This window comes from Heteronotia binoei, chromosome 1 (assembly GCF_032191835.1).
Source record: "Heteronotia binoei isolate CCM8104 ecotype False Entrance Well chromosome 1, APGP_CSIRO_Hbin_v1, whole genome shotgun sequence".
NCBI classification, from domain to species: Eukaryota; Metazoa; Chordata; class Lepidosauria; order Squamata; family Gekkonidae; genus Heteronotia; species Heteronotia binoei.
In genome coordinates, this window is record NC_083223.1 from 63,028,262 (window position 1) to 63,052,601 (window position 24,340).

At 40.0% G+C, this 24,340-nt stretch overlaps 1 protein-coding gene across 25 annotated transcripts in view; it reads right to left on the reverse strand.

Annotated features, from left to right (window-relative positions):
* Positions 1–2,480: 2,480 nt before the first annotated feature.
* DST (dystonin) overlaps positions 2,481–24,340 on the reverse strand; it is a 489,979-nt gene continuing 468,119 nt past the window's right edge. For 12 of the 25 annotated variants that reach the window (XM_060235262.1, XM_060235226.1, XM_060235255.1 and 9 more), the window contains 10 exons: positions 23,472–23,634; positions 22,919–23,073; positions 22,709–22,783; positions 21,884–21,901; positions 16,723–16,840; positions 12,471–12,539; positions 11,490–11,689; positions 10,932–11,042; positions 4,842–4,965; positions 2,481–3,538 (listed from right to left, as the gene is read on the reverse strand). In XM_060235262.1, the coding sequence (XP_060091245.1) occupies positions 3,273–3,538; positions 4,842–4,965; positions 10,932–11,042; positions 11,490–11,689; positions 12,471–12,539; positions 16,723–16,840; positions 21,884–21,901; positions 22,709–22,783; positions 22,919–23,073; positions 23,472–23,634 (1,299 nt within the window). In that variant the 3' untranslated portion in view covers positions 2,481–3,272. Of the gene's footprint in view, positions 3,539–4,841; positions 4,966–10,931; positions 11,043–11,296; positions 11,324–11,489; positions 11,690–12,470; positions 12,540–16,722; positions 16,841–21,883; positions 21,902–22,708; positions 22,784–22,918; positions 23,074–23,471; positions 23,635–24,340 lie in introns of all 25 variants that reach the window. The other 13 variants (XM_060235329.1, XM_060235239.1, XM_060235336.1 and 10 more) reach the window with 7 other exon arrangements.

The following is a 24,340-nucleotide window of genomic DNA, read 5'->3' on the forward strand; positions in this document are numbered from 1 at the left end:
AGAAAGTTCTTTGAGCACTCTAGGGTGTACAGTATGTGGCCTCTGAGATTTGTACTGATCCAATAAAGCCAGGTGCCACTCAAAAATCTCTTTGTCTTTTGATAGACCCTGTTTCCTTCCCTCCCTCAGAGACTAGATTTTCTGTTTTTCTGTTTCCTCACTGACTGAGCAGCCCCAGTAATGTGTTTTCTTCTACGCTGAAGAAACTATAGTAGGTCTCATAACACAAAACAACCAACTGCCATGTTTTGTACTGAGTATGCTTTGTTATGGTCTTTCAGTTTGTATCCCTTGCAGCAGATTGCCAATCCAGTGCAAATCTTGCGCGGGAATTCGTTCTTATCCTCCCTCCGCCAGCCCAATCTCCAACCTGCAGAGTTACTGCCAATGGCTGTCTGGCTTTCATGGCGGTGGGGGGACAGCTCCAGCTCCCTTACCCACCTACAGTTCAACTACCTTCCTAGCTCATGTGGTGGTAGCTCCAGCTCTACCTTCTCACATACACAAAGACAGCAGCTAGTTTTCTTTCTCCCTCCCACCCACCTTATGCACTGGCTTCTACTCCTCTCCCCCCCCACACACACACCTCACAGTCAATGAGAAGCAGATGTTCCAGGGAATTTGTCTTTCCTTTATTATGGGTGGTTTTCAGAATTTTCTGCAAACTCACTGGGTCCCCCTGGTCTGCAGAATAATACCCCCTAACTGAACCTGGCTCCCTTCTCTAGGTCTCCCTCCCTTCCCCCACATGGGGGCCAGGTCCATTATTAGGTATGGGACAATCTAGGGGGGCATTAGGACTTGCAGAGGGCATGTCATTTCCCCGTCCCCCACTATTTCCTCTTTCCCTTCCCAGAAAGCCACTATAGCCTCTCTCTTTTTCCTGGTTCTTTCTCTCCTTCCAACCCTAAAGCCAACCTATTTTTATCTTCAACTCCCACCCCCCACAGCTGCTGAATGGGAAAAATATGGCCCTGTTGTGCAGTGCTGGCAACCAGGCCAAATCCAATGCAAAAAAGACTTTCAGGGAACACCTCACTTTCCGCTGTATCCACCTTGCCACACTATTTTCCTTTCTCTTCTCTAGGCAACTCCCATATTCTCACCTTTCCATGCCTCCTTTTCACACACCAAGATACCTTTTTCAGCCATCATTTTCAGCTGTATTACTTCCTTCATTTATAGCTTGCCTTTCACCGCAGCAAAGAGCAAGAGAAACTTACATCATTCTCCTTTCCTTCATTTTACCTTCACAATGATCTCGTTAACTAGGTTAACCTGAGAATGTGTAACCAGCCCAGAGTCACCCAGTGAGATCCCATGGCTGAGCTGGCATACAAATGTGGGTCTCCCAGACCCTAATCTGAAACCCTAACTGCTAAAGCACACAAGGCTCACTGTTGAGTAACACTGAGCACGAAGGCCTAGGTCAGTCATGCAAGTTGGCTGGCAGGAAGTTGCCCAAAAATTGTCACTAGGTTTACCTCAGTGAGTTCTTCCTAAAAGGCCACAAGGAAAGGAAAAGTTCCTTGTGCAAGCACCAGTCATTTCTGACTCTGGGGTGACGCTGCTTTCACAACATTTTCACGGCAGACTTTTTACAGGGTGGTTTGCCATTGCCTTCCCCAGTCTTTTACACTTTCCCCCCAGCAAGCTGGGTAGTCATTTTACCAACCTCGGAAGGATGGAAGGCTGAGTCAACCTTGGGCCGGCTACCTGCATCCAGCTTCCACCGGAATCGAATTCAGGTCGTGAGCAGAGAGTTCAGACCACAGTACTGCAGTACTGCTGCTTTACCACTCTGCGCCACGGGGCCACAACAGCCCTGGAAATGGCCCTGCACCCTCCCCTGCCTTCTACTGATAGAAACCAAGCCTGGAATGCCAAGCCTGGTGAAACTGTTGCCTATCAACAGCTACTGAAGTCATCTGTTTCTTAAAGCTACAGGTGCTCCTTTTATCTTTTGGTGAGATTTTGACCCCCAAACCTCCCTTACACACTTTTTAAACATCTTTAGATTTCAGATTTTTTCCCCCTGCAAACCTAAAGCTTTTAGGTTTTTAGAAAGTCTAATCTTGTAGATTCACAGCCCCAGTCTTCATTTATGTATCCTTGGATTTGGCCAAGTTGAGAATTAGATACGGATACTTTTTCTAAAGCAGTGTTTCTGCCACCCTAATTTCAAGAAAGCATCCTCTCCTTTACACAACCTCACCTCAACCTAACCTTCCTTCATTCATGACCCAACAATATAAAGTTCTTGTACAAAAGAAAAATAGCCAGTGCAAAACAAATGTTAGTTTGTCACGTTACATATTATGAAATATAAGAAGTTACACTGAAAAGGTACTGCAGTAATTTAAAATCTAGTGAAGAATGGGAAAGCTAGATTAAAATCTCTCCCAAAAATAACAATTTAGAAATATTGTAAATCATAACACAGCAATTTTCATGGGATAAAGTAACACAACAGCAACAAAGAGAAGGAACAAGATTTATTTCATAGATTCCGCCCCCTATTTTTGCAAGCAAAACTGCTTCAATATAAAATAGAGTCCAATGATACAGTGCTATCATCCAATCAAGCAAAAGAAAACCTCATGTTGACATCAATGCAGATTATACTGGCATTCTTATACAAGTGTAATAGGTGTTTTTATCCAGATTGTGTCTGGTCTCCTTTAAAGCAATGGCACAAAAAATGCTGCAAGATATTGGAGTACTGTAGTACTGGCAAGTGCTCTTTAAGTAACTTTTTCGGTGAGTTCTCTGGAGGACGCTTTTTATTTAACTGCTCTGTGAACTGTGTTTTCTGTTTCTGTTCTCTGCCACACGCCTTTTGATGTCCATTCTGCTCAAAATGCATAATTTTGCCTTTTGTCTTGTGTTTTAAGATAAAATTATGAGGTATCCTTTACTGTTACCCTAACAATGAAGTGACAGGCCTTCTGGACTTGGGACGCAAAGACTTCACTGTACATTCAGAAACTGCTTTTAGTGATCTCTCTAAATATTACTGCAAACCACCGTTAGTTTACATTTATTTAAAAAAACCTTTCCCCTGTTCACAAAAGATATGGCATAAACAAAACAAAAGTTGACAAAAATTATACACATAAAACAAGACAAATACACAAATAAGGCCATCTGCAAAATTAAAAATCCAAATCCTTGTAATATTTCACAATAATTTCTACAGAATATTTTACATCTTACAAACTTAAATATTTTTAATGCACAGGCCAAAGAGGACCTTGACTGAGTTGATCACACTATCTCCTGGAGGACTTGTCCAATTTGCTAGCGGGCGACCTTCTTTGAGGAGTTGGAATTTTGGAAGGCTTAGCTGATCCAGACCGAGAAGAAGGTCGTGGTGTCGGTCTGCTTGCCATGCGAACAGTCTCTGACACGTCTGAGCACACAGACTGGATTTCTGAAATGTCAAAGTCAGATGCATCACTGCCCCGGCGGCTGCTAGATCTGCTGCCAGCCTTGCTTCCTGCCCGGCTTCCTGGCCTGCTTGGAGTTTTTCTAGTTTCTGCAAAAGGGAGAAGGGAGATGCATCCATTGCAATTAGAGACAAAAGAGGCAACAAAACACAGCTTCATCCTGCACCCAATGAACTAGGCCAGCTACCAGAAGAGGTACGGGCCTTGCGGGACTTTAACCAGTTCTGCCGGGCCTGTAAGACCGTCCTTTTCCAGCTGGCTTTTTAATGTGGAAGTATTATATCATCATTATCCAAGCTATGTGGTATTTGTAGCACCAAATTAATCTGTGTTTTAAATTGTTTTACTGATGTTTTAATGCTTAACTAATGTAATAATTTAAATCAGGGTATTTTGTTTGTTTATTATCTACTATTGTAATGCTGTATTTATCTTATGTTATGTGAGCTGCCCTGAGCCTGCATCAGCGGGGAGGGCGGGATATAAATTAAAAAAAATATTTATTTATTTATTCACACAAGAAAATGGGTATAACTTGGAATATGTGCAAGCCAACCCCTGCTGCTGAGACTAAGCAGTTACCTACTTAGTATCCCAGTATGTTCCCACTCATGAACTTTGCTCCTACAACACCAGTACTTCAGACCTCCAAAGGTGCCCAGTAGGCATGAGCATGAAACGATTCACAATTCATGCTAAAAATGGCCGATTTGTGGTCTGTTCTGAACCAGTTCGTTTCATTGTGTCATACACAAACTGGAAAGTGAACCCGCCATTTTCCTAGGTGGTTTATTATTGGTTTGTTTTTCCAGACAATGCAATCAATTCCTAGGCAATGCTGGAGGTGGACTTCTGGGAATTCTAGAAACAGCCATAGCAGTTGTCCATAGCTTGATTTGCAGCTCTGAGAGCCCATCATGAACGTCTATTCTGCTCCATGGGAACAGATGCTATTTATTGCTACATCCTTTGTCACCTGCTTTCACTTTGCAAACAGCTTCTATGTAAGTTAATCACATTGTGTGCCTGTTGATTTGGCTGCTGCTGCATGCTAGAGTTTGATATTTCGACAAAAAGCAAAGTAGATGGTCTGCAATTCAAATAATGAATATTAAATATGGTTATGAAAAAGCAAAAACAAAAAAGAGGTACAATAATTTTATTTTTGTATGCTGCCTTGAGATCCTTATGGCTACGAGGGTGGTATAATAATAACTTCAGATAAGAATCAGATTAAATGCCAGGCACAAGTTCAACTGTTCTAAAATTTCATGTATACAAGTTGTGCGGAAGAAATAATTTTGTTGCTCCTAATGCAACCATGTTAACAGCAACCCAGCTGCAATCTGCATGACCTCCCAAACCTATAGCTCCAGAGACCTTAGCACTCACCTGCAAAATGTGCCCTGACTCTAGTAGCTGCTGTTGAGATTAGACCACTGTCTTCTCCAGAATGGAAACCCTTCCCTGACAGATATCCTGGCAATCTAAGTTTACTCCCTTGTATTGGAGTCCCCTGTTAGACACAAAAATAAATAAATGAAAAAGCTGTGCAAAGATCCATATCAAGTAGAACTAAATTCAGGATTCCACCCATAGCATCTTCTTTGAAACATGCATGAGAAAGAATAGGCTATTTTGAAAAGTGACATGATTTGGAAAAGGAACCAAAGAGTAATAACACGTAGTAAATTGATCACTGTGTCATGGATCCTATTTTGCACAAGCAGCACAGTGCTCACTGAAGTGAACTTTCCAATTCCCCTCTCCATCCATTCTGATATGTCCTCTGAAATTATGTCCCTGGAGAGCAGTGGAGCCCTGAGAACAGTGTGTGTGGAGGAGCTACAGTGGGAGAAGAAAAATGGACAAAACCACACACACCCTTCTGCTGCCAAAAGTGACTCCTGCCAATGAAAAATGAAATTAAGATCCAGACCTTTTTAATTCATGCATATCAATACTTAGCATACATGGATTTTTGCTTCCATTTTTTGTAATTTGTTAACTGGGTCAGTTTGTAACTTTAGTTAACAGTGTTCTTAAGAGAATTTCACTGACACACAAAACAAAGTTGCACATAATAGTAACTATTGTTCATTGAGTATCTTCTGTGAAGGCACAAATGGGGACTGTACATCAACAGGCCTGCCATTGGATAGGTCTTCACAGCTGAAAGCCTCCAGGGCACACCAGAACCAGAAGCTTGTTCCTGCCCAGGGACTATGTGCTCCTGAGCAGCCGCGCCCCCCTACCCTCAGTATCTCTAGTGTCACCAAAGCCAGACCATGCAGCATGACAGGAGGGAGAGTATGTGTGCCTGCACATAAGATACTCAATAAACAATAGTTACAAGTAAGTGCAACTTTGTTTTCATCACTGATCTTCTGTGCAGTCCTACATGCGGATTCGAGCTATCTACTCACCAGGTGGTGAGGCATACTCTTCTTGCTTGAATAGTGAATGAAGAACTACCTTGCCCACTCGAGCCTCATGTCTTGACTGCAGATCTAAAGCACAATGATGTATAAACATGTCTGCTGATGATCAGGTGGCAGCTCTGCAAATCTTTGTCAAAGACACTCAATCCAGGAAAGCTGAGGAAGAAGCCATTGTCCTAGTGGAATGTTCAACAGGCATGGCAATCTGGCCCTATTATGGTAATCCATCGGGAGAAGGTATGAAATGATGTTCTTACATCTCTTAGGGCCACTAAAACAAACAAACAGGGTTCTATCCCTGTGAAGCATCAGAGTTCTCTTGAGGTAAAATAGTAATGCCCTCCTAACATCTAAAGAAGGGGTGTCAAACATATGACTGAGAACAGAGAATTTTCTCCCTTTCCTATCTCTGGGAGTGGAGTGATAGGCCTGGTGGCCCTTTGGCTGCATCTCCTCTGTAACCAAAGAGGATGGCAGAGGATGAGGTGTCAAATAGTTAAATGGCTCCTCCTTGATCTTATAAAAATGTTCTACCCTTCTGGAGGTAGGCTGGAGAGATGCATGTTTTTGCCACAGTTCCTACACGAGGTCTTCAAGGCCCTCCAACACCAGGAAAGCAATAATCATGGGAAATTCTGAATAGAGGTTTGCGCTTCAAGGTAGTGACTTCTACCTTGAGAGACTGGACCATTCGAATAATCTGTTCTCCAAACATTTAGAAATCTTCTGTGGGAGAGGCCAGAGATGGCTTGCCTACCCTCTCACCTGCACTGTGATCCAATGTATCAGATTCAATTGCTGTTTCTTCTCTCATGGCAGGAATAGGAAAACACTGCATGTGATGGTTACTGAAGGTGGATACAATGACACCAATGTCATTGTATCCACCTTCAGTAACCATCACATGCAGTGAGGGTAATGATACAAACACACATCCCTGGGGCTTATGAAGTTGTCACCCCATTCTTCTCTATATCCCAGAAACATCGCCAAGGGATGTGAAGTCCATCGCATAGACGGTTGGGGATGAGACCACAGAACCATGGAACTTGACCATGTGGTAAGCCAGCATCCTCATAGGAAAACATGTGGAAATCTCAGACCCAGAGATGAAGTCCTGGGCTTCTTCTGCAAGGCTGGAATTGACTCAGGAGTGCAGATGGGAGTGTTCTGCTGGGGAGCCAATTTATGCATTTCCTTTGTGTTGCCTTTAGCCTTTTTCGCTGGAGACTCAGAAGAGGCACAATGAGCCTGAGGGGAGCACAACCAAGATTGGATCTGCTTATTTGGGAGGTGGAGCTGAACATGCTGATTCTGAAGATGCGGAATTGGGAGCTGTGACAGATAGCAAGTTTATGCAGGCTTAGAGGCAGTGCATATGAGTGACAGCTAATGGAACTGCAAATGAGTGACAGCTAATAGAAATTCTGATTGGGGGAACTTTTGCTAATTGTCAAGAAGGGACAGTTAGGCAGTTGGTTGAAGCAGTTGGGGAGCTGAAGGAGTTGGAGAGTGTATGGATTAGAGAGTGGTTGCTTTTGAGAGTCTCTCTAATGTGAGGAGAGCCTACTCCTGAATCAGAGTCTAGTTCAGAAACAGAGTGGTATGACTTTGAACTAAGAAGAAGCTCTGGTAGGAGACTTTTCCCAACAAGTTAAACAGTCTCTGTGTGAAAAACAAAGAAACACATCTTGAAAGATAATTGTAGTTCCTGTTCTAATCTTAAGGTCTGGTATACCAAGACTGTTAGTATAGAAGATAAGGATTTGGCAAAGGCTTTAGAGGCGGTCTTGAAAGGCCCTAAAGACAGAGTTATTACTCTTGCTAGGTAAACAATTTTATTAGTAACATATGGTAGCAGAACTATATCTACAACTTATAAAGAACTTAAGATAAAAGAAAAATTTTCCTACCCCATATCTTACTTTTCCCCTCCCCTCCCTCCGTTACTTGACCCCCGCCAGTGTTATTTTTTTTAAAAATAAACAAGTATTAAAGGTACCCTTAGCTATTAAGAAAAAACAAAAAGACCCCCCCCCCATGGTTATATTCTTATTCTTATTTTAAACGTCTTAATCCTCATCAAAGATTGCCCAATGTCCTTTTATTTTCCACTCTTTCTCTATGTATCTTCTGAATTTTTTCCAGTCCAACTTAAAAAGTTCCAAATCATAGTCTCTTAGTTTTCTTGTTAATTTGTCCATTTCGCTCCATGACATAACTTTTGTAATCCAATCCCATTTTTCTGGTATTTTTTCTTGCTTCCACAGCTGCGCATATAATGTCCTAGCAGCTGAGAGCAAGTACCATATTAAAGTTCTATCTTCTTTTGGAAATTTTTCCATTTGTAATCCCAGCAAAAAAGTCTCTGCCTGACAGAGTTATTGCTCTTAATGAGGAGAGAATAACTATCTTGCCAGAGGAAAAGTGGTCTAGTAGAAAGACCTTAGTCTTAACAAAAGGGACAAAGCAAAGTACACTCTAAGACAAAACCTTTTAACTTCTGTAATACCTATAGGAAAAGCCAAACAGCTTTATATCTAAAACTGTATCTGGTGAAGCCAGCATTCTCAAATGCAGTTCTGTATTTATATTTAAATTTCTGCCTACATAATCCCAAGCCCAAAGAGCTATATAAATATTTCCTTCCCTGCCCGTGTGATTTAGGGGTGAAGCGTTGGCAGGCCTTACATGTGGAGACACTATACCCTTCTCCCAAACAGTACAGAAGAAGGTTGTGTCAATCAGTTTGGGTCATCTTTGCTCCATATCAAGAGCACTTCTTGAAAAGGGCCTTCTGAACCATGAAATCTTCTTGACTCTAGCTGGAGACTCCAAAAACACAACCTTCTCTTTTGGCGGGGGAGGGGGGGCGCTGCTATGAAAGAGCACATGGTTCCTTGGCAGGAACAAGCTTTTGGCTCCAGTGCACAGTGCCCCCTAAAGACCTATCCAATTGCAGGATGGCATGTGGGATTGCACAGATGATCAATGGTTCATGGTTCGAAATAAGCTAACTTTTACTGAGTTCACATATTTTAGGCCCTCGGGACACCCAAGATATGAACCAGATAAAGTAAAGTCTACTGGAGAGAAGAAGACTGCAGATTTATACCGCGCCCTTCTCTCTGAATCAGAGACTCAGAGCGGCTTACAATCGCCTATATCTTCTCCCCCCACAACAGACATCCTGTGAGGTGGGTGGGGCTGAGAGGGCTCTCACAGCAGCTGCCCTTTCAAGGACAACTCCTGTGATAGCTATGGCTAACCCAGGGCCATTCCAGCAGCTGCAAGTGGAGGAATATCATGCTTCAAGGATTCTTGTGGCATTAAAAAGATTTTGAACTCTAGTGTTCTAAGACTTCTTCTCTTGATGTACATATTCATTATCAAGAGGGAATATTCAGAATTTAAATTCCAGATTACAAGCAAAGGCTTTGAAGGATTGATACATTGTCAGCAAGGCCATAAAGAATTAAGTTCCACATGGAAGATTAAATTAATGCCCAGTTTCTTTCATAAATGATACTGTATTGTTTTGGCAATGATAATATAACTTTCTCCACATAACTCTAGTATAATCAAGTGGGGTTACTGGCTACATTTTGCCAACTAGGGAGCCAGACAAAAAGCAATTGTCATATTCAAAGTCAGCAATTAATATCCAACATTATATTTTATGTCTTACAGATATTTACTAATAATAATCTTACATGCAAAGCAAACACACCATGGCAGAAAGATTGAGGACAGCTGTGTGTTTTGCCTTCTCAGTAAGCAAAGCAATAAAACAGTCTGTAAATTTAGCAGTGTAAAGAATCGAAGGGACAGTGCTAGAATTGGAAATCCTCTAAAAATGTAGAACAGACAAGCAAGTAAGAATAGCAATAAGACAGTCTTCCCTGCACTAATCATCCATGTGCTATATATCCTAAAATAATTTAGAATTATTAGCAGGAGATGTGCACTAATTCCATTCATCTTTTACTTAGGAGTTTTATTACTGAATCAAAGGCGAGCCTTGCAATATTTAATATATTTTAAGTCTTTAACAACCTATTTATACAATCTTTGAAAACTGCCTCCTACCCTATCTTCAGTTGCATCTTTTATGGTAATCCAAGGACTGACCTCAAAGACAGTCTTTAAACTATCTGTGCATAAGGTCTGTATAACAATGGCATGAAGAGATACTTGTACAGTAATTCTCCCTATACATATGGGACTTTTCACCTTGGAGCACTATTGAAGTTTGACCCTGAACATTTTCCAGATGGTGTGTGAGACATTTTTATTTCAACTTACTTTTAGTGGCTGGGCTTAAGGAGGAATGGGATGGTTTCATTTTTGCCATTATATCACGTTTTGTGTGTCACTAGATACTTATTCGGGGGTTTATAAAATATTTTTTACTGTCGTTCCACATCTTCAGCCTTTAGGGATGTAACCAATTACAAACAAACAAAACTGTATTCTGACATAAGAGTTAAATATGCTTAAATGCACAGATTTCATAGTTTGTAAACTCTATATGGGATTGTGATCTATTTACCAAACAAAGACCAGTTGGTCACAAAAGTCAATGGGAAACAAGCAGGTAAAACAATACTGGAATTATGTGTTAGTGCAGGAATCTGAGAGCTCTTTTGTTTTGAAGAACTGTCTATCAGGTCTAATGGAATGGCAGGAGAATCTCCATTAGAGAAAGAAAGAGAAAGAAAACAAACACATTATCTGGGTTATGTGTACCTGAAATTCCATATGTAATTTTGCTTGTGGTTATTTATGGTGTTAAAAGAGATATCTGACAAATATTTAGTAGAAATCAGACAAGCAACGCACATAAAAAGCACATGATCAATTTATAAGTTTAAGAGACACAGAAAGAAAACATTATTATTGGACAGAAGACTGCAAACAAATAGTGTATTAATACGCAAAGTGTGCTGCACAAATGAACAAGTGTAGTGACTGTTAGCTAATAGGACAGCTTTAGTGAAGGAATTTTTTGTTAGACTAGAATATTCATCCATTACTGTACCTCTGTGGATGACACTTGATATTCAGAGCACTCTGGTGGTTTACAAGGAGATGTCGTTTTGCTGTTTATCAACCATGGTTTACCATAGTTGCGTGTTAAATGATGGGGTGTCTGTATGGAATAATGGCAAATCACAAGGGTGAAGAACAGTTGATGGAACACAGTGTAATGGAGAGGAATATTCAGATTATGGAGACCAAATTGCTCAATCAAAGTCAAAGCAAAAGACACCAAAACAAAAGCAGGAACAACTGACAACAAGCATTCTACACAAGGGAGAATGTATGTGTGCTTTTAAAAATGCAAGTGGTGGGGTTAATGTTTTTCTCCTTTACAAAGTTTATTCAGGTTTCCAATTAGCTTACATGTTTTTTTCCAGGCTTGCATGACCGCTGCAATTGTAGGCAGGGAAACAATGAAAAACTTTGTTAGCTTTCTTTGACAAACAGAAGTATTAAAAACTTCCTTACTGGTTATAAAGCAACAGTATAGGAAACTAGCACTCTTAGTCTCATTTTATTAACTGAAGTATTCGGTGTTGCAATGCATGAGACGTACCTTGGGTGTGCTGGTAACAACAGATGGTGTTGGAGCTGTTTGGGCAGGTGGGTTTGACACAGATGTGGATCTGTTGGGTGAACCACCCCGTGAAGAAGGTCGTGATCTGCGCCCCCTTGGTCGGAAGGCAGCCATACTTTGGCTGGCCCCGTCGGCCAAAATGAACTTCTCACGTAGCTCCATGTTTGTTCTTCCTTTTGCTATAACACAGGAAGAAGAGAAATCGAGAAATATAATCATTTCTATATCTCCCCATTCATGCTGTCAGCGATTCCAAGTCTCACACAAGTAGGCCACGCAAATCAAACACATTAGTAAATAATGTATTTGGTTGGGACAGACGAGTTCATTTGTAGAATATGCGTAGTCTAACATTTTATGCCAGCAAAGAATAACTGCTGTCAACATAAATCAGCATGATAATGGAATGGCTCAACATGCTACTCAGTTTACCAGTGCACAGACACAACCTAAAGACCCATTTGACTAATGCTACAACTACTTATACTCAGCTCAGTTGACTCAAATGCTGGCCATGATGAATACATATTGAAAGTAAAGCATAAACCATATTAACTCTAAACTATAAGGTAATGCAGTTTGGCAGCATGCAATGACAAACAGAAACTCCCAAACGATGAAAAAGTAACTGGATGCTGGGCAGACACACAGAGGTGAAGACGCAAACATAAGAACCTTCCATAAGGATCAGATGTCTAAACAGGTTAGCGTATGGCTTTCTCTATGTTAACAGCAAATAAGTTTGAGACACTCTCTTCAAGTGTATCAAAGGAAATTTATAGGCAAGCTCTCAAGCACCAGCCAGTGCAGCAAGTGTTAAGCTAAAAAAATGTGATTACGTGAAGCGTTCTGTTAAATATATATATATATATCTGTATGTATATATATCTCAAAGCAAAGTGGGAAAGAAATGGAAAAGAACGTAAGAACAGGAGAGACAAAAGAGAGGGGTTTGCCAACCTATAGTAGGCTGAGTGGTAATTGAAGAGTTTGATTCCGAACGTAACATTTTACTCCCGTGATGATGAACTAGAAAAAATGACACAGGATATGGGTCATATTAAAGAAAATCGTTAGCAGGAGAAGAAATCAATTACAGCAGTTGCATATGCAAGAGATTCGAAGCTGCAGGCCAAGAGACAGATCTTAAGTGGCAAGAAGTTCTCACTAAGAACCAGAGTTCTCTTCAGCAAAAGAAGAACAGTTTTGGTAAACTCTTAAGTTTTAGACAGCCCCAATGTCATCTGTGCCAAAAATGGCTTCCCTGCCAACACAAGGAAGAGATGGGAGTGGAAAATAAATATGCAATCTTATGTTGCATGAAATGAGTGCACAACATAGTGTTTGAATATAATGGAATGTAGATCATTATTAAGCCACCCCACCCCCATTCAGCCAACGGTTATTTGCTTGCAGTTCACCTCTGACCTCAGCAAGTCCACAAACAGACACTACATATATATAGTTTTCTCCAGGCCAACAGAGGCATGCAATCCTCATTTGCAGAGAAGTTTTTTCTTGCAAAAAGCCTGTTGACCTTTGGAAAAATGGACTATTTTCTCCTTAAACCCACATTTTCATATTCACTGAGATTGAAAATGTACTTAAAACCCTCTATACTGGAGAGAGGGTTCATCTCATCTTTGAGCCTTCTCATATTTGTACTCCCTGAAGTTAAGGTGCTCCACCCTGGTTATGCCAAGCATGGTAACAACTCGCTGGGATTTCAGCATCTTTATTTATTTATTTCCACCAAATGCTATCTTATAGTCAAATAATGAATATACAAGTCCTGTTGTAGGTCTGGCATTAAGAGTCAGTATAGCCAGGCACTGAGGCCCACTGTTACTGCAGAGGGACCACATCCCATTTCCCGATGGAAGAGGTGCCTGGTAGAACAGGAGCTGGCACAGTGCAAAAGAATCATGGACTGCTGTCTCCTCCAGGCACTTTCCTCAATCAGCCTGGAGACCTTTGGGTCAATCTCCCATCTTTCAGAGGGAAAAACAGCAGTGGACGAAATATAAAAAACTATTCTGAGCTCTTTTTAGATTCAGAGGTACCAAGAAAAAATGGAAAAAAACAGAAACATGAGAAAATTTAAGTCTGCACCTTCCAGAATAACTAGAATTTGCAAGGGTGCTAGTGGGGGCACCTATAATTAGGGAGGAAAGTGGCCAGAAAATGGGAAAGGGGAGGAAGGGGAGGGGCCATGGATACTCTGTGCTCAAGGGCCAATAGAGAGTTCGATCTGGCCTTTTCCTGGCATCAATATGCAAAGAATTTACATATATCACTATATACCACTAGTTTCTGTCAACTCTTTTGATACCATGGGTACTGAGAAGATCCATAACTTTTAAGCATGACTTCTCCTTTTCACGGTACATTTGTTTTTAACCTGGCTCTAAGGAATTATATGACTATATTCAGATGCAGGCTGCTCTTAATCAAAGAAGGGGAGAAGAAAGATTCATTAATTGGCTTTTTATTGAGTCAGAAAAAAAGGCCCTATTTCATTTGATTAGCTTTATGACTGTAGCAGTCAATTATAATCAGAGTCAGATTTCTAAAAGCACTTATGCCCTGTTAGATTCTATAGAGTGGAATGTGATGATGTAATTAGCTAGATTTTCAGTGCAGTCTATACAACTCTCTCTTCAGCCCACTTTTCACTGATTCCGGTACAACTGAAACGTAAAATGAGACTCAGCTATATTGAGGTAGATTTCTCATTAGTTCATTCCTCTTCTTAACTCTACTTGTAAATCTTTAGGAACACAGTAGGGTCCTTGGTTTTGCATTTAGGAATATATTTGTTAAAATGGGGAATAGATAAAATGAAATTAGCTTGGTAAAAGGAAAAATTAGCTTGATAAAAGGGAAAATATATACAAGAAAGAGTTGTAGTACCACAAATCTAACTTTTATTTCTGAATTTACAGTTTCTCACTTAGAATTTACAGTGCTGTTAAAAATAAAGAACACTTAAATTGGCAAATAATAACCTCTGTCGCTACATCATATTTCCATAAAATAGAAGTGGCTAATCCCTTTTTTATTAGTGTTATTCCACCTGGAATCAGCAAGCAATACTTACCATTCCTCTTGAATTTTCCCACTCTCCATATAAGTTCAGTTGAGAATCATATATAATTCATACTAGGATGCAACACAGGGGCTTCGAAACACTCTCATCTAAATTTACTTCAGAGCTCCTCTAGCGCCCTGTAACAGTCTTCCCCCTCAGGTTCCTCTGAGGTCATCCTTCTGTTGTATGTGTTATGAAATCTCAATGGTTGTTGTCTCCATGTTGCTAACTGACCAGGAAAAACCTCCTAGATATGTGGCTGAACTATTTTCTATTGACTACTGGGCCAGTCACCAGTATAATTTTCCAGCAAAGTCAACAGAAACAGATTCAGTTATTGAACATGCCTGAACTCAGTAACTCATGCATATGCAGTAAGTTACCAGATTGATGAGTACAGCCTCAGCACAGCATTTCATACGTTAAGACTACAGTACACATGTGTGTAGTCGGTCTCTATGGATGAACCTGTTGAGGGGAAACAGGGTAACCAAACAAGACAAAACAAAAGAAGGAAGTGACAGAGCAGTGTGGCAGTGGCAGCTTCAGGGACTGTCCCTGTCACTTTCCCCCCTTTAACCAATTTGTGTGTTCCACACTCAAAACCAGATGCAGACTCAGCCCATTATTATTATTAGGTTATTTATATTCCATCCATTCCGCCATGGGGGCTCATTGTGCATCCTACCTACCTGCCAGCCACTGAGTCAAACAAAATACTTCTATGATTACCTCAGTTTGTTAACGCTGCCTGGCAGAATTTTTTTTAAAAAAATCAGGAAGCAAATCTAAGATGCATCTTATATTTCCAATTCCCGGTTATATGAGGGTTTTGTTTGCCTCTCATATGAAAATGAAATCCCCTCCACACAACTTTCTTTTCATGAAGTGAAGAGAAAGGTAAGAGGCAGGGAAACAGTTCCCTTCTGAAATTCGATCCCTATAGTGACTGCCCCATCTGGCCCCTTTGTAAAACCATCTTTTTCCAATTCTGTGCCACTATACTGAAGCAATACTTACTGCAAGCAGTGCTAAGATCCAGCTGAGTTTTCCCCAGATTTAGTTTCTTAGCCTATGAGGTTGGCTCTTGTAGTTAAGTGCTTGTTGGGGGTTGAATAAGCCATCAAATTGGATCTAGCTCATTCAGAGTCGTTTGCAGATGTAGGCCTGATTCCACTGAGTACCTTCTCACTTCACTGACATTCTGGATGCGAGTTATACTCAACACGTGGAAAGCAGTGTTACCACATAAGACTTCTTTCTGTTGAGAATTCTGAAGATTCACCCAACACACTTGGATAGATGGAACAGTCAAAGAGCCAAACTAATTACAATTTTTTAAAAGTTGGGTCCAGGAGTTATTTTGCCAGTTTTGCTGTCCCATGTGCATAGATACTCCAACATGGAACAGCAAAATTGGCAAAAATAACTCACTCCACCAGAGGAATTTTTTTTGCAGAAAAACAGCTTGGGAGAGAAGCAGGAGCCCTTCCTCCCCTATGGTGTTATTTTGAGCCTGTTTGGCTCTTTTTTTAAAAAAAAGCCATTCCCCACAGATGCTGCATGGCTGCAAGGAACACAAATTGGGTCCAAGGAACCCACCTCCAATTCTTTATAAATTCTAACATGTAATTTGTACACAGTTCTGCACCTGAGAAGAGAGAGACTGCGGGCTATCTTCAGCACTCCAGTTTGTTTTTTTTTAAAAAAAAAACCCTCACATTATCCTCTTTCTTAAGGGCAAGGGCAAGAAAAAAAGAAAATGAAGATAGATAAGAGGAGATAAATGAATAAAAATAGAGAGACAACAGCTCAATGCACCCTCTGTGTACGATTTCCTCCTCTCCAGCAGTCTCTGTCTGTTGGTAGTGGAACCTTTAGAATTCTCAACAGATAGAGCTCCTTTGCCATGATTGTGTGTAACCAGGCTTTAGGTTTCGTGCAGTATGCAGACTTTTAAATAATAAAAAGTGTCTCTGTGTGTAGAATACTAATAATGAATCACTGTTTAATCTGTCACCAGATTTATATACATTTTTCCCATATATACATACCCAACCAACCCCAAAGAATCTACAACAGTAGCACTCGATTATTCATATCTAAAAGCTTCTTACATACCTCTGCAAGGATCATTTTTCACTAGGAACTCATCCAACGCCATCCATCCGCCTCCAACTCGAACCATAACTGTGCTCCGCAGAATACGGACAAGACGGAGTTGCTGGGAGTCACCAAACTGCACAGAAAATAGGAAAACATGCTAAAGTTTTCCTGTGAAGTTCAAAAGGCAATGTCCACTTCAAGCCAAGTGGGTTAAAATTAGCCACACACAAGATGCTCCTAAATAATTAGTAGCAAAATCACCAAAGATATTTTCATTATGCACATGGATCAGGGTTGTTTTCAAGTTGAATGCAACTGCATTTATCAAAAAAAGCAGCAATGAGGTTATGTGAGGGAAAGAAGGGAAGGAAGAGTGCAAGCATATGCCACTAGGTTGAATTTGATGCTGGACTGTTGATTGCATTTGATATCTTTTCATTAGTAATGTAATACATAAAAATATGCACCAATAACTCTGGTATTAAAGAGTTCATATCAAGCCACCTTGAAGAAATGATGTCTCTTACCCACTGAAATTTATGTTTAGAACTTATACAGTTCTGGAACCTGAACTTTAAAACTCTAGTAACAGCCCTGCATGGCTCTGCTTCTCAGGACAGTTGCCGTGATAGGCTGTGGGTCATCCCCATCCCCCAAAGGGAGTGAGACCATAGCTGTCAGGCATTAAGCCCACCCTTCTTGCCCTGGCTTCACACCCAGCACAGGGGTGAGCTAGTGCCTCCCCCATTCATGGAGCTGTCCCCAAATTCCGCTCCTCCTCTCCCCATCTTGTTTGAGGTGTGGGATGGAGCAACTTCCTTCAGGAACAATGTCATAGGCCATATAATATCCCCAGCATACAAGCAACCATATTTTTGATCCACTTGTCCCTACATAGTTCTTGTTTTACTGTATGCTAGTGTAATAGCTTTGAATAGTGCTTTGAACGTAACATGCACTCCAAGCTCTTACCACCTTCATGCAACCAGTACATACGACTTCTCCATACTGATTTCACAACTGCATTTCTTATCAAAGTAAAAAAATGGTGTCTATGCACACAACATATGTACTGGAGACTGGGAGCCTCCAGTACAAAACACGTCTGTCAAGTAGCCTTGAAACATCATTTCCCCTCAACTATGTAACACAAGAAAAGCTTTAAAGCCCTTTAATATGTTCTTTCTGATTAATTAATTATTCATCTGTGACAAAATGAAAACAGATGTGGGGTTTTTTTTTTAATTTTACTTTACGCAAAATCCACTGGTGAACCAAGAATTCAAATATTCTGTTGGCAATATCTGCGAAACTGAGGATTAATCTACAGATTCTTTCACATAAGGTATAAACTTATTTTCTCATCTCCATAAATACACAAATAAGAAAAAAATGGCAAACAAAATGAGAGTAAAGCCACAATAGTGTTCTATGTACATACACTTCAAACCCACATGAGCTGTAGACGATATGTCAAAAAAAAGGAACACGGGAAGAGGCTCCACAGTTTCCAAATTACTTATCAGTGGAGCGCTTCTATTCTCAGTGCAAAGTAATGTGCTGAATCAAAAACTAGGAATATCAGGTAGCAACTTGGAGATCAAGGCATACCCTTACATTCTCTGCTATGCTATGAGATGAGGTGGCCATGACTTCTCCTGCCAGTTCCTTTCCCAATGCCATCAGTCATTCTCCTTCCCATCTGCTGTGCAATACACCTACAACACACCTTGTTACAGTAGCACGTGAAGGATGGGATACTGGGAAGGGAAGCCATGACTACTCTTTGTCTCTTGATGAACTGGGAAATGCAGTAGTATAGCATGAATCTCATGGCTGCATACTGTGAATCCTTATCAACACAGAAACCTTTCTCTTCCAACTTACTAGTCTATCCTATGCAAACTTTCATTGATTAAGTTCTCTTGATGCTCATGACTACAGAAAAGATCTCACAAGTTCACAAAGATTAAATAAACTCAGACTGCTGATATTTAAGGCTACCTCCTGTCTAAAAAGACACACTGGAGCATTCAAACAAAAAGTTAAGCTTCAGTAAAATGCAAAATTTCATTCTTTCAAGTAAATTATGCTTTTACAGCACTACTTGTCCAGTAAATGATTTCAATCCAAATCATACAATTGAACTCATTAAAAAAAAAACCCTCATTGAGATACTGCTTAAGCAAAGGGGAAAGAGATATTACTTTGAGGAACCAAATAACAGAAAAACACACAAAACTAAATTCATTAATCCAATATATTACTAATAAGCAAAAATGCAAATTTGAAATGTAAATGACATAAATTCCTAAATAAGGATAAAATGGCTTTGCAACAAGGTGCCTCTTTTCCATTCAATAGTTTCTGCTGCAGCTTTTTTTTAAATGAAATCCTCTGGAATGGTCTTTCTTGGCACGGTTATTCTGAATAGCTCTGGGAAGCATTTATTCCAGAATCTTGGAAGAAGAATATGTACTTTGTGTGTTAAAGTCACAGCTCTATGTTAATGTTTAACTGCAGCTAAAAAAATTTATTCAACTACCTGTTGAGCTCCCAGTGCAGGAATTTATTAACGCTAAGGTATGTTAGTAGAGATGATACCTTTTCAGGCCTCCCTCTTTTGAAAGGCTCCAAGCTTTAAACTTTCACTCATGATTGCCAAAACACTCTACCTGAGCGCCAGTGATGTAGTGGCAACTCCCAACCCAATAAAATCTATGAGTCAGGTGGACCCAAGAATGGTTCCAGTCCCACTTCCTCAAGCACTAAGTGGCTGGTTTAGAAATACCTTTCTCCTGCATTACAACGCTCACTATTTCCCTCTCATTTCCACCCCCCAAACCCTGCACTAGATCAAATTGTGACTCATACATGTATCTCGTGAAATGCTTTGTTATTATAACATCTAATCCCTAACCTATTCTACTGACCAAATGCTGCAATAGTGAGAAGGTAAAAAAACCCCATATCTACTCTTTTTTTTGGCGGGGGGGGGCAGGGAGCAAACAGTTTCTGTTCAACTTTGTGGCATTCATCTAGCTTCAAACGGCATTTCTTAGCAGGAAGGAGGAACTGACCAGATTGTTGGACGGGGGGGGGGCAGGGGAGGCAGACTACCATAAAAGTATACACAATTGTACCCTTGCCCCATCTGCTGGAATTCACAAGGCCACTGGTCCCATGTGTAGTCTGTCGAGCATGGTAAAATTCCATTGGTAATTGATTGTTTTAGGGTCCTCCATAAAGCTGGTGTGTGAAATATCATGGAGGACCAAGGTCTGTTAGCTCTGTTATTCTTTCCCCCTCCCCCTTTTCATTTTATTGCTGGCAAAGTAGAAGTAGAGAGAAACGAAACTAGAGAAAGAGTAATCAGTACCTTCCCATACATTCCTGTTAGGGAGTGTGACACATCTGGGGAAAGCAAGGACGGAATCCTGATAACGCCATGAGAATGTAGACATTTATGATAGTTTATCCCTCGCCCCCACCTTTTGGAATCCTTTTGAAGTAAGCCTTAAAAGTATTGTATCAATGTATCTTTAGCATCACTCTCAGGAATCTGTTACACTGAAAGTATCGGTCTATCAATAAATGTAGTTTTGTATCAAACTCGACTCGTCATTGAAACTGCATGCTTGACATTGTGTCCCCCCCCCCCCCACATGTGCCTTCTGCAGAGCTTGGAGTAAAGGCAGCTCTGCCATGATGCAGAAGGCAAGGAAAGCTGACTTCTTTCACTAGTACTCACTACTGATGAAATAACATTCTAAAGAGATACAATTTACTACATGGACTTTGTAAGTAAGATTACTCAGAATTATGCTGTCTGATGAAATGCCACATCTTAATAGTATGTAGTTGAATTTTGGTGACAAATTATTGTTCAAATTTAATCTTATTTGAAATGAGAACTGCCAAAAAGTTGGTAACAATATGCTGTGGACAATTTAATTTGGCCCTGATAAGGTAATTCAAATTTTGGTTCTAGGAAGGTTTCTCTTTCAGCTATGCTAAGGTCTTTCCTCCCACAATGAAACTAGCTTCCCTCAGCTGTACAGCAAATCCCATTTTGCATGATATGATAATGTTGCAATGATAGTAAATAATACTGAGTTCAAAAATTTGATAATCTAGAATTGATCCAGGTGGGCAGCCGTGTTGGTCTGAAGCAACAGAACAAAGTAGGAGTCCAGTAGCACCTTTAAGACCAACAAAGTTTTATTCACAATGGAAACTTTCATATGCATGTGTACTTCATCAGACAATGGAATGGAGTAGAGTGAGCAGAGCTACATATAGCAGGTGAACAGTGGTTAAGAATGCAAAGTGGTACAAAGTTAGAATCCAATGGCAAAACAGTGAAATTAACAAATTGAAAGAACATATTGAAAGAAAGATACCAAATGTTCTTTCAGTTTGTTAATTTCACTGTTTTGCCATTGGATTCTAACTTTGTACCACTTTGCATTCTTAACCACTGCCCACTAGCTATATGTAGTTCTGCTCACTGTACCCCATTCCATTGTCTCATGAACTATGTATGCATATGAAAGCTTACATTTTGAATTTTGTTGGTCTTAAAGGTGCTACTGGATTCCTACTTTAATTTAGAATTGAGTTATTATTAAGCATATATCAAGAACTAACAGGGAAAAAGAACTAACTGGGATTCTGTTTTCATGATGCCTGTTCCCACCGGGGTGGCTTTTATGGACATATAATTCATTTTTCCAATTTCTAATTGATCCAAACTTTCCCCCAAAGGTTTAAAAAAGCATGGTACTAGGTTATCTGGCAGCATGGATGCAGCATGGAAACCATAAAGGCTATTGCTAGAAAGTCCCCATATATCAATCTTAGCAAAAAAAACAACAACCCAAAAACCTTTTTGTAAGCTACAGGAAGAACACTGATGGCATTTATGAATTCTAACAATCTATTATCTGGTTCCCTTTAAAGTAATCTCATTAATGAAGCAGCCACAGGCAAAAAAAAAAAAAAGCAACTCCCAAAACAAGAAAATCTGCTAAGCATTTCCAGAGAGGCACCGCAGCTGACTAAGAATGAATTAGCTCAAGGTGAAAGGAGAGGGAAGGACAGACTACTACAAGCTGAAATGATAATGTATTAAGAGAGTACTTAGAAACTCCGTAACACATTCCACTGTTTATACCTGATTTCCCAGGAAGAACTGATAAGAGATGGAAAATGGGAGAAAGACATAATTAGTTAAACAGGACATCCTCTAACATGACTCTAAAACACACACAGTCCAAGTTACTAGTTCAGAGATGTGAAGGCAAATTAAATGTCTGAAGTTGTGAATGCTGAGAAAGCCATGTGTTAACCAACTACTGCTTGCTTTGTTCCGTTAGCATCTTAAGCTGAATTCTCATTGGAAAATGATTTTATTACTGAACCAAAAGGAAATGAAGTACTGCTGCTACAATGTGACAGATTCTTTAATGATGTTTCTTTTTTAAAAATACACCTGGCATGTTTCCTATCTAAATGAAGGGAAAGTAGGCTCTAATGGAAAAACACACAGGATGGTGATGATGGAACATATTTCATTCAGATATTCTGAAAGCCTAACGGAGTCCCAACAGTTTATTCTCTTGAAGAAAAAAAAAACACTCCCATTATTCAAACATTAACAAATGTCACCATATAAGGTCCCAAAAGCTGCTGATGTATCCAAATGTGTATGGGCCCAGAATATCAAGGTCCATCATGAGGTTCTGAACAGTTCCACCAAAAGCAAAGTTCTTTCAGAGGTCAAGAGAGAAAAGCTTTCTTACAACTCCAATGGGATATTATAGCATATGGGGGGTTTTTCTCATTGATTTATTTTAAAATGGATTAAGCTTAAAAACATTACTTCCAGCTTTTGAGAAAACAGAACAAATTCCTACTATTTGAGCTGGCATGCTCCAGTATCTCTGCGGTTTGCAATATATTTGGGTTTACACAAGCAAGAAGGTAAATTTTTACTTACTCTGTACTTGTTATCTCCAATCTGCTCCACTTGGAATCGCTTTGCACACTTACATTTTGCTACCTGCCTCGTCACCTGTCAAAAGATAATCAAAACCATGCTATTATTCGCTAAGGATTTTACATAATCGATCATTGTGGAATCAAGCAGGAGAACATTACAGTTAGCATATGTCAGAAGTAGTAAAAAGGTGGTGGTGGGGAAACACACCTCATCTTCAATTTTATCTGCATCTGTTAGAGGTTTGTAGGCATCCTTGTTTGGATGAAGCGCTGCTACAAATTCGTAATAGTCAATATAGCCATCGCCATCTCTGTCAAAGATATCGGCTACTGCACTCATTTCCAATCGGCTGGTAGGAAACTCTGCAGACCAAAGGAACAGCTTTTGCATTAGAATGAGTGGCCAACAAGAAAATTATTAAGGGCCTTGTCAGGAACTGCAATTCCCTCCCTACAGAGGCTCTGTCTTACAGCTCTCTAGATACCAGGAGAAGGTTTCTTTTTCATTTTCTCAAGTTTTTTTGAAACCCCTATGTAGAGGTTTTAGCTGTCTTGTTTTTTAAATGTAGTTTTAAATTAATGTTTCTTGTATCTTGTAGTTGTCACCACTTTTCTGATTATAATGGTTAATTCTTATTCCTTGTGCTGTTAGCCTCTTCGTTCAGATGAAGATTGGCACACAAATATTTTAGATGAGTAACTTCTAAAGCATATTGAAACTTCTTTGGAGAATTATAATAAACTCTTCCTTGAAAACTTACTTGAAGAAAGAATCCCATCAATAAACTCCTGTCTTGTTATCTTCCCATCTTGATCTTTATCTATCCTTCTAAAGAAATCCATCACTCGAGATTTCTTATGGTTCATCCACCTCATATATTTTTTCCGCCAAATATCAAAATCAAAGTTAGCAAATTCCTTCAGCTAAGAGAGAGAGAGAAAGAAGGAAAAAATGATTTAAGAACAGTATTGTCCTGTGATCTCATATGACCACAAAGCAAAAAGGTCAGAAAAGAAGTCAGTGTTGGTTGCTACAAACTGTGTTTTGCAAAGAAGCAGCCAGGGACAGGAACACCCTTGCCCTCCCCCCTCCCAAATTTCCCCTTCCTTTGTCACTTTTAAACATAATTTAACATTACATTCAGTCCCAACATAACACTAACTGGATTTAAAATCAGGGTCTGATTCTGTGAAATATTCCTACACTATTTAATACTGAAAGCAAAAAGTGCCAGTAGGCACAATTCTCCACAGACAAATAAAGGTTGCATTTTACTTGCACAATATATATTACATATATAAGACTGGTATTATGATAACTTTTTGTGCATATCTTATTGACAACACTTTTGACATGACAGGAAAGGCCACCATTCAGACAATGTAATGTATATTCTGGGAACGCTATGAGGGCATCTGCTTGTGTAATTTCTCGCTTAAAAACACAGGGGAGCAATTGTATGAGCAGAGTACAGCCTCCACATGCTTCACTGTAGATGTATAAGGTGTACAGGGGCCAGCAAATGTGCTGCATAATCAGTATGGTGAGAAATATGATATCTATTCCCTCTTCCATCCCACAAAGGGGATACCTCTGTTGAAGCAGGCCCATGATAGCTCATGCTATGGT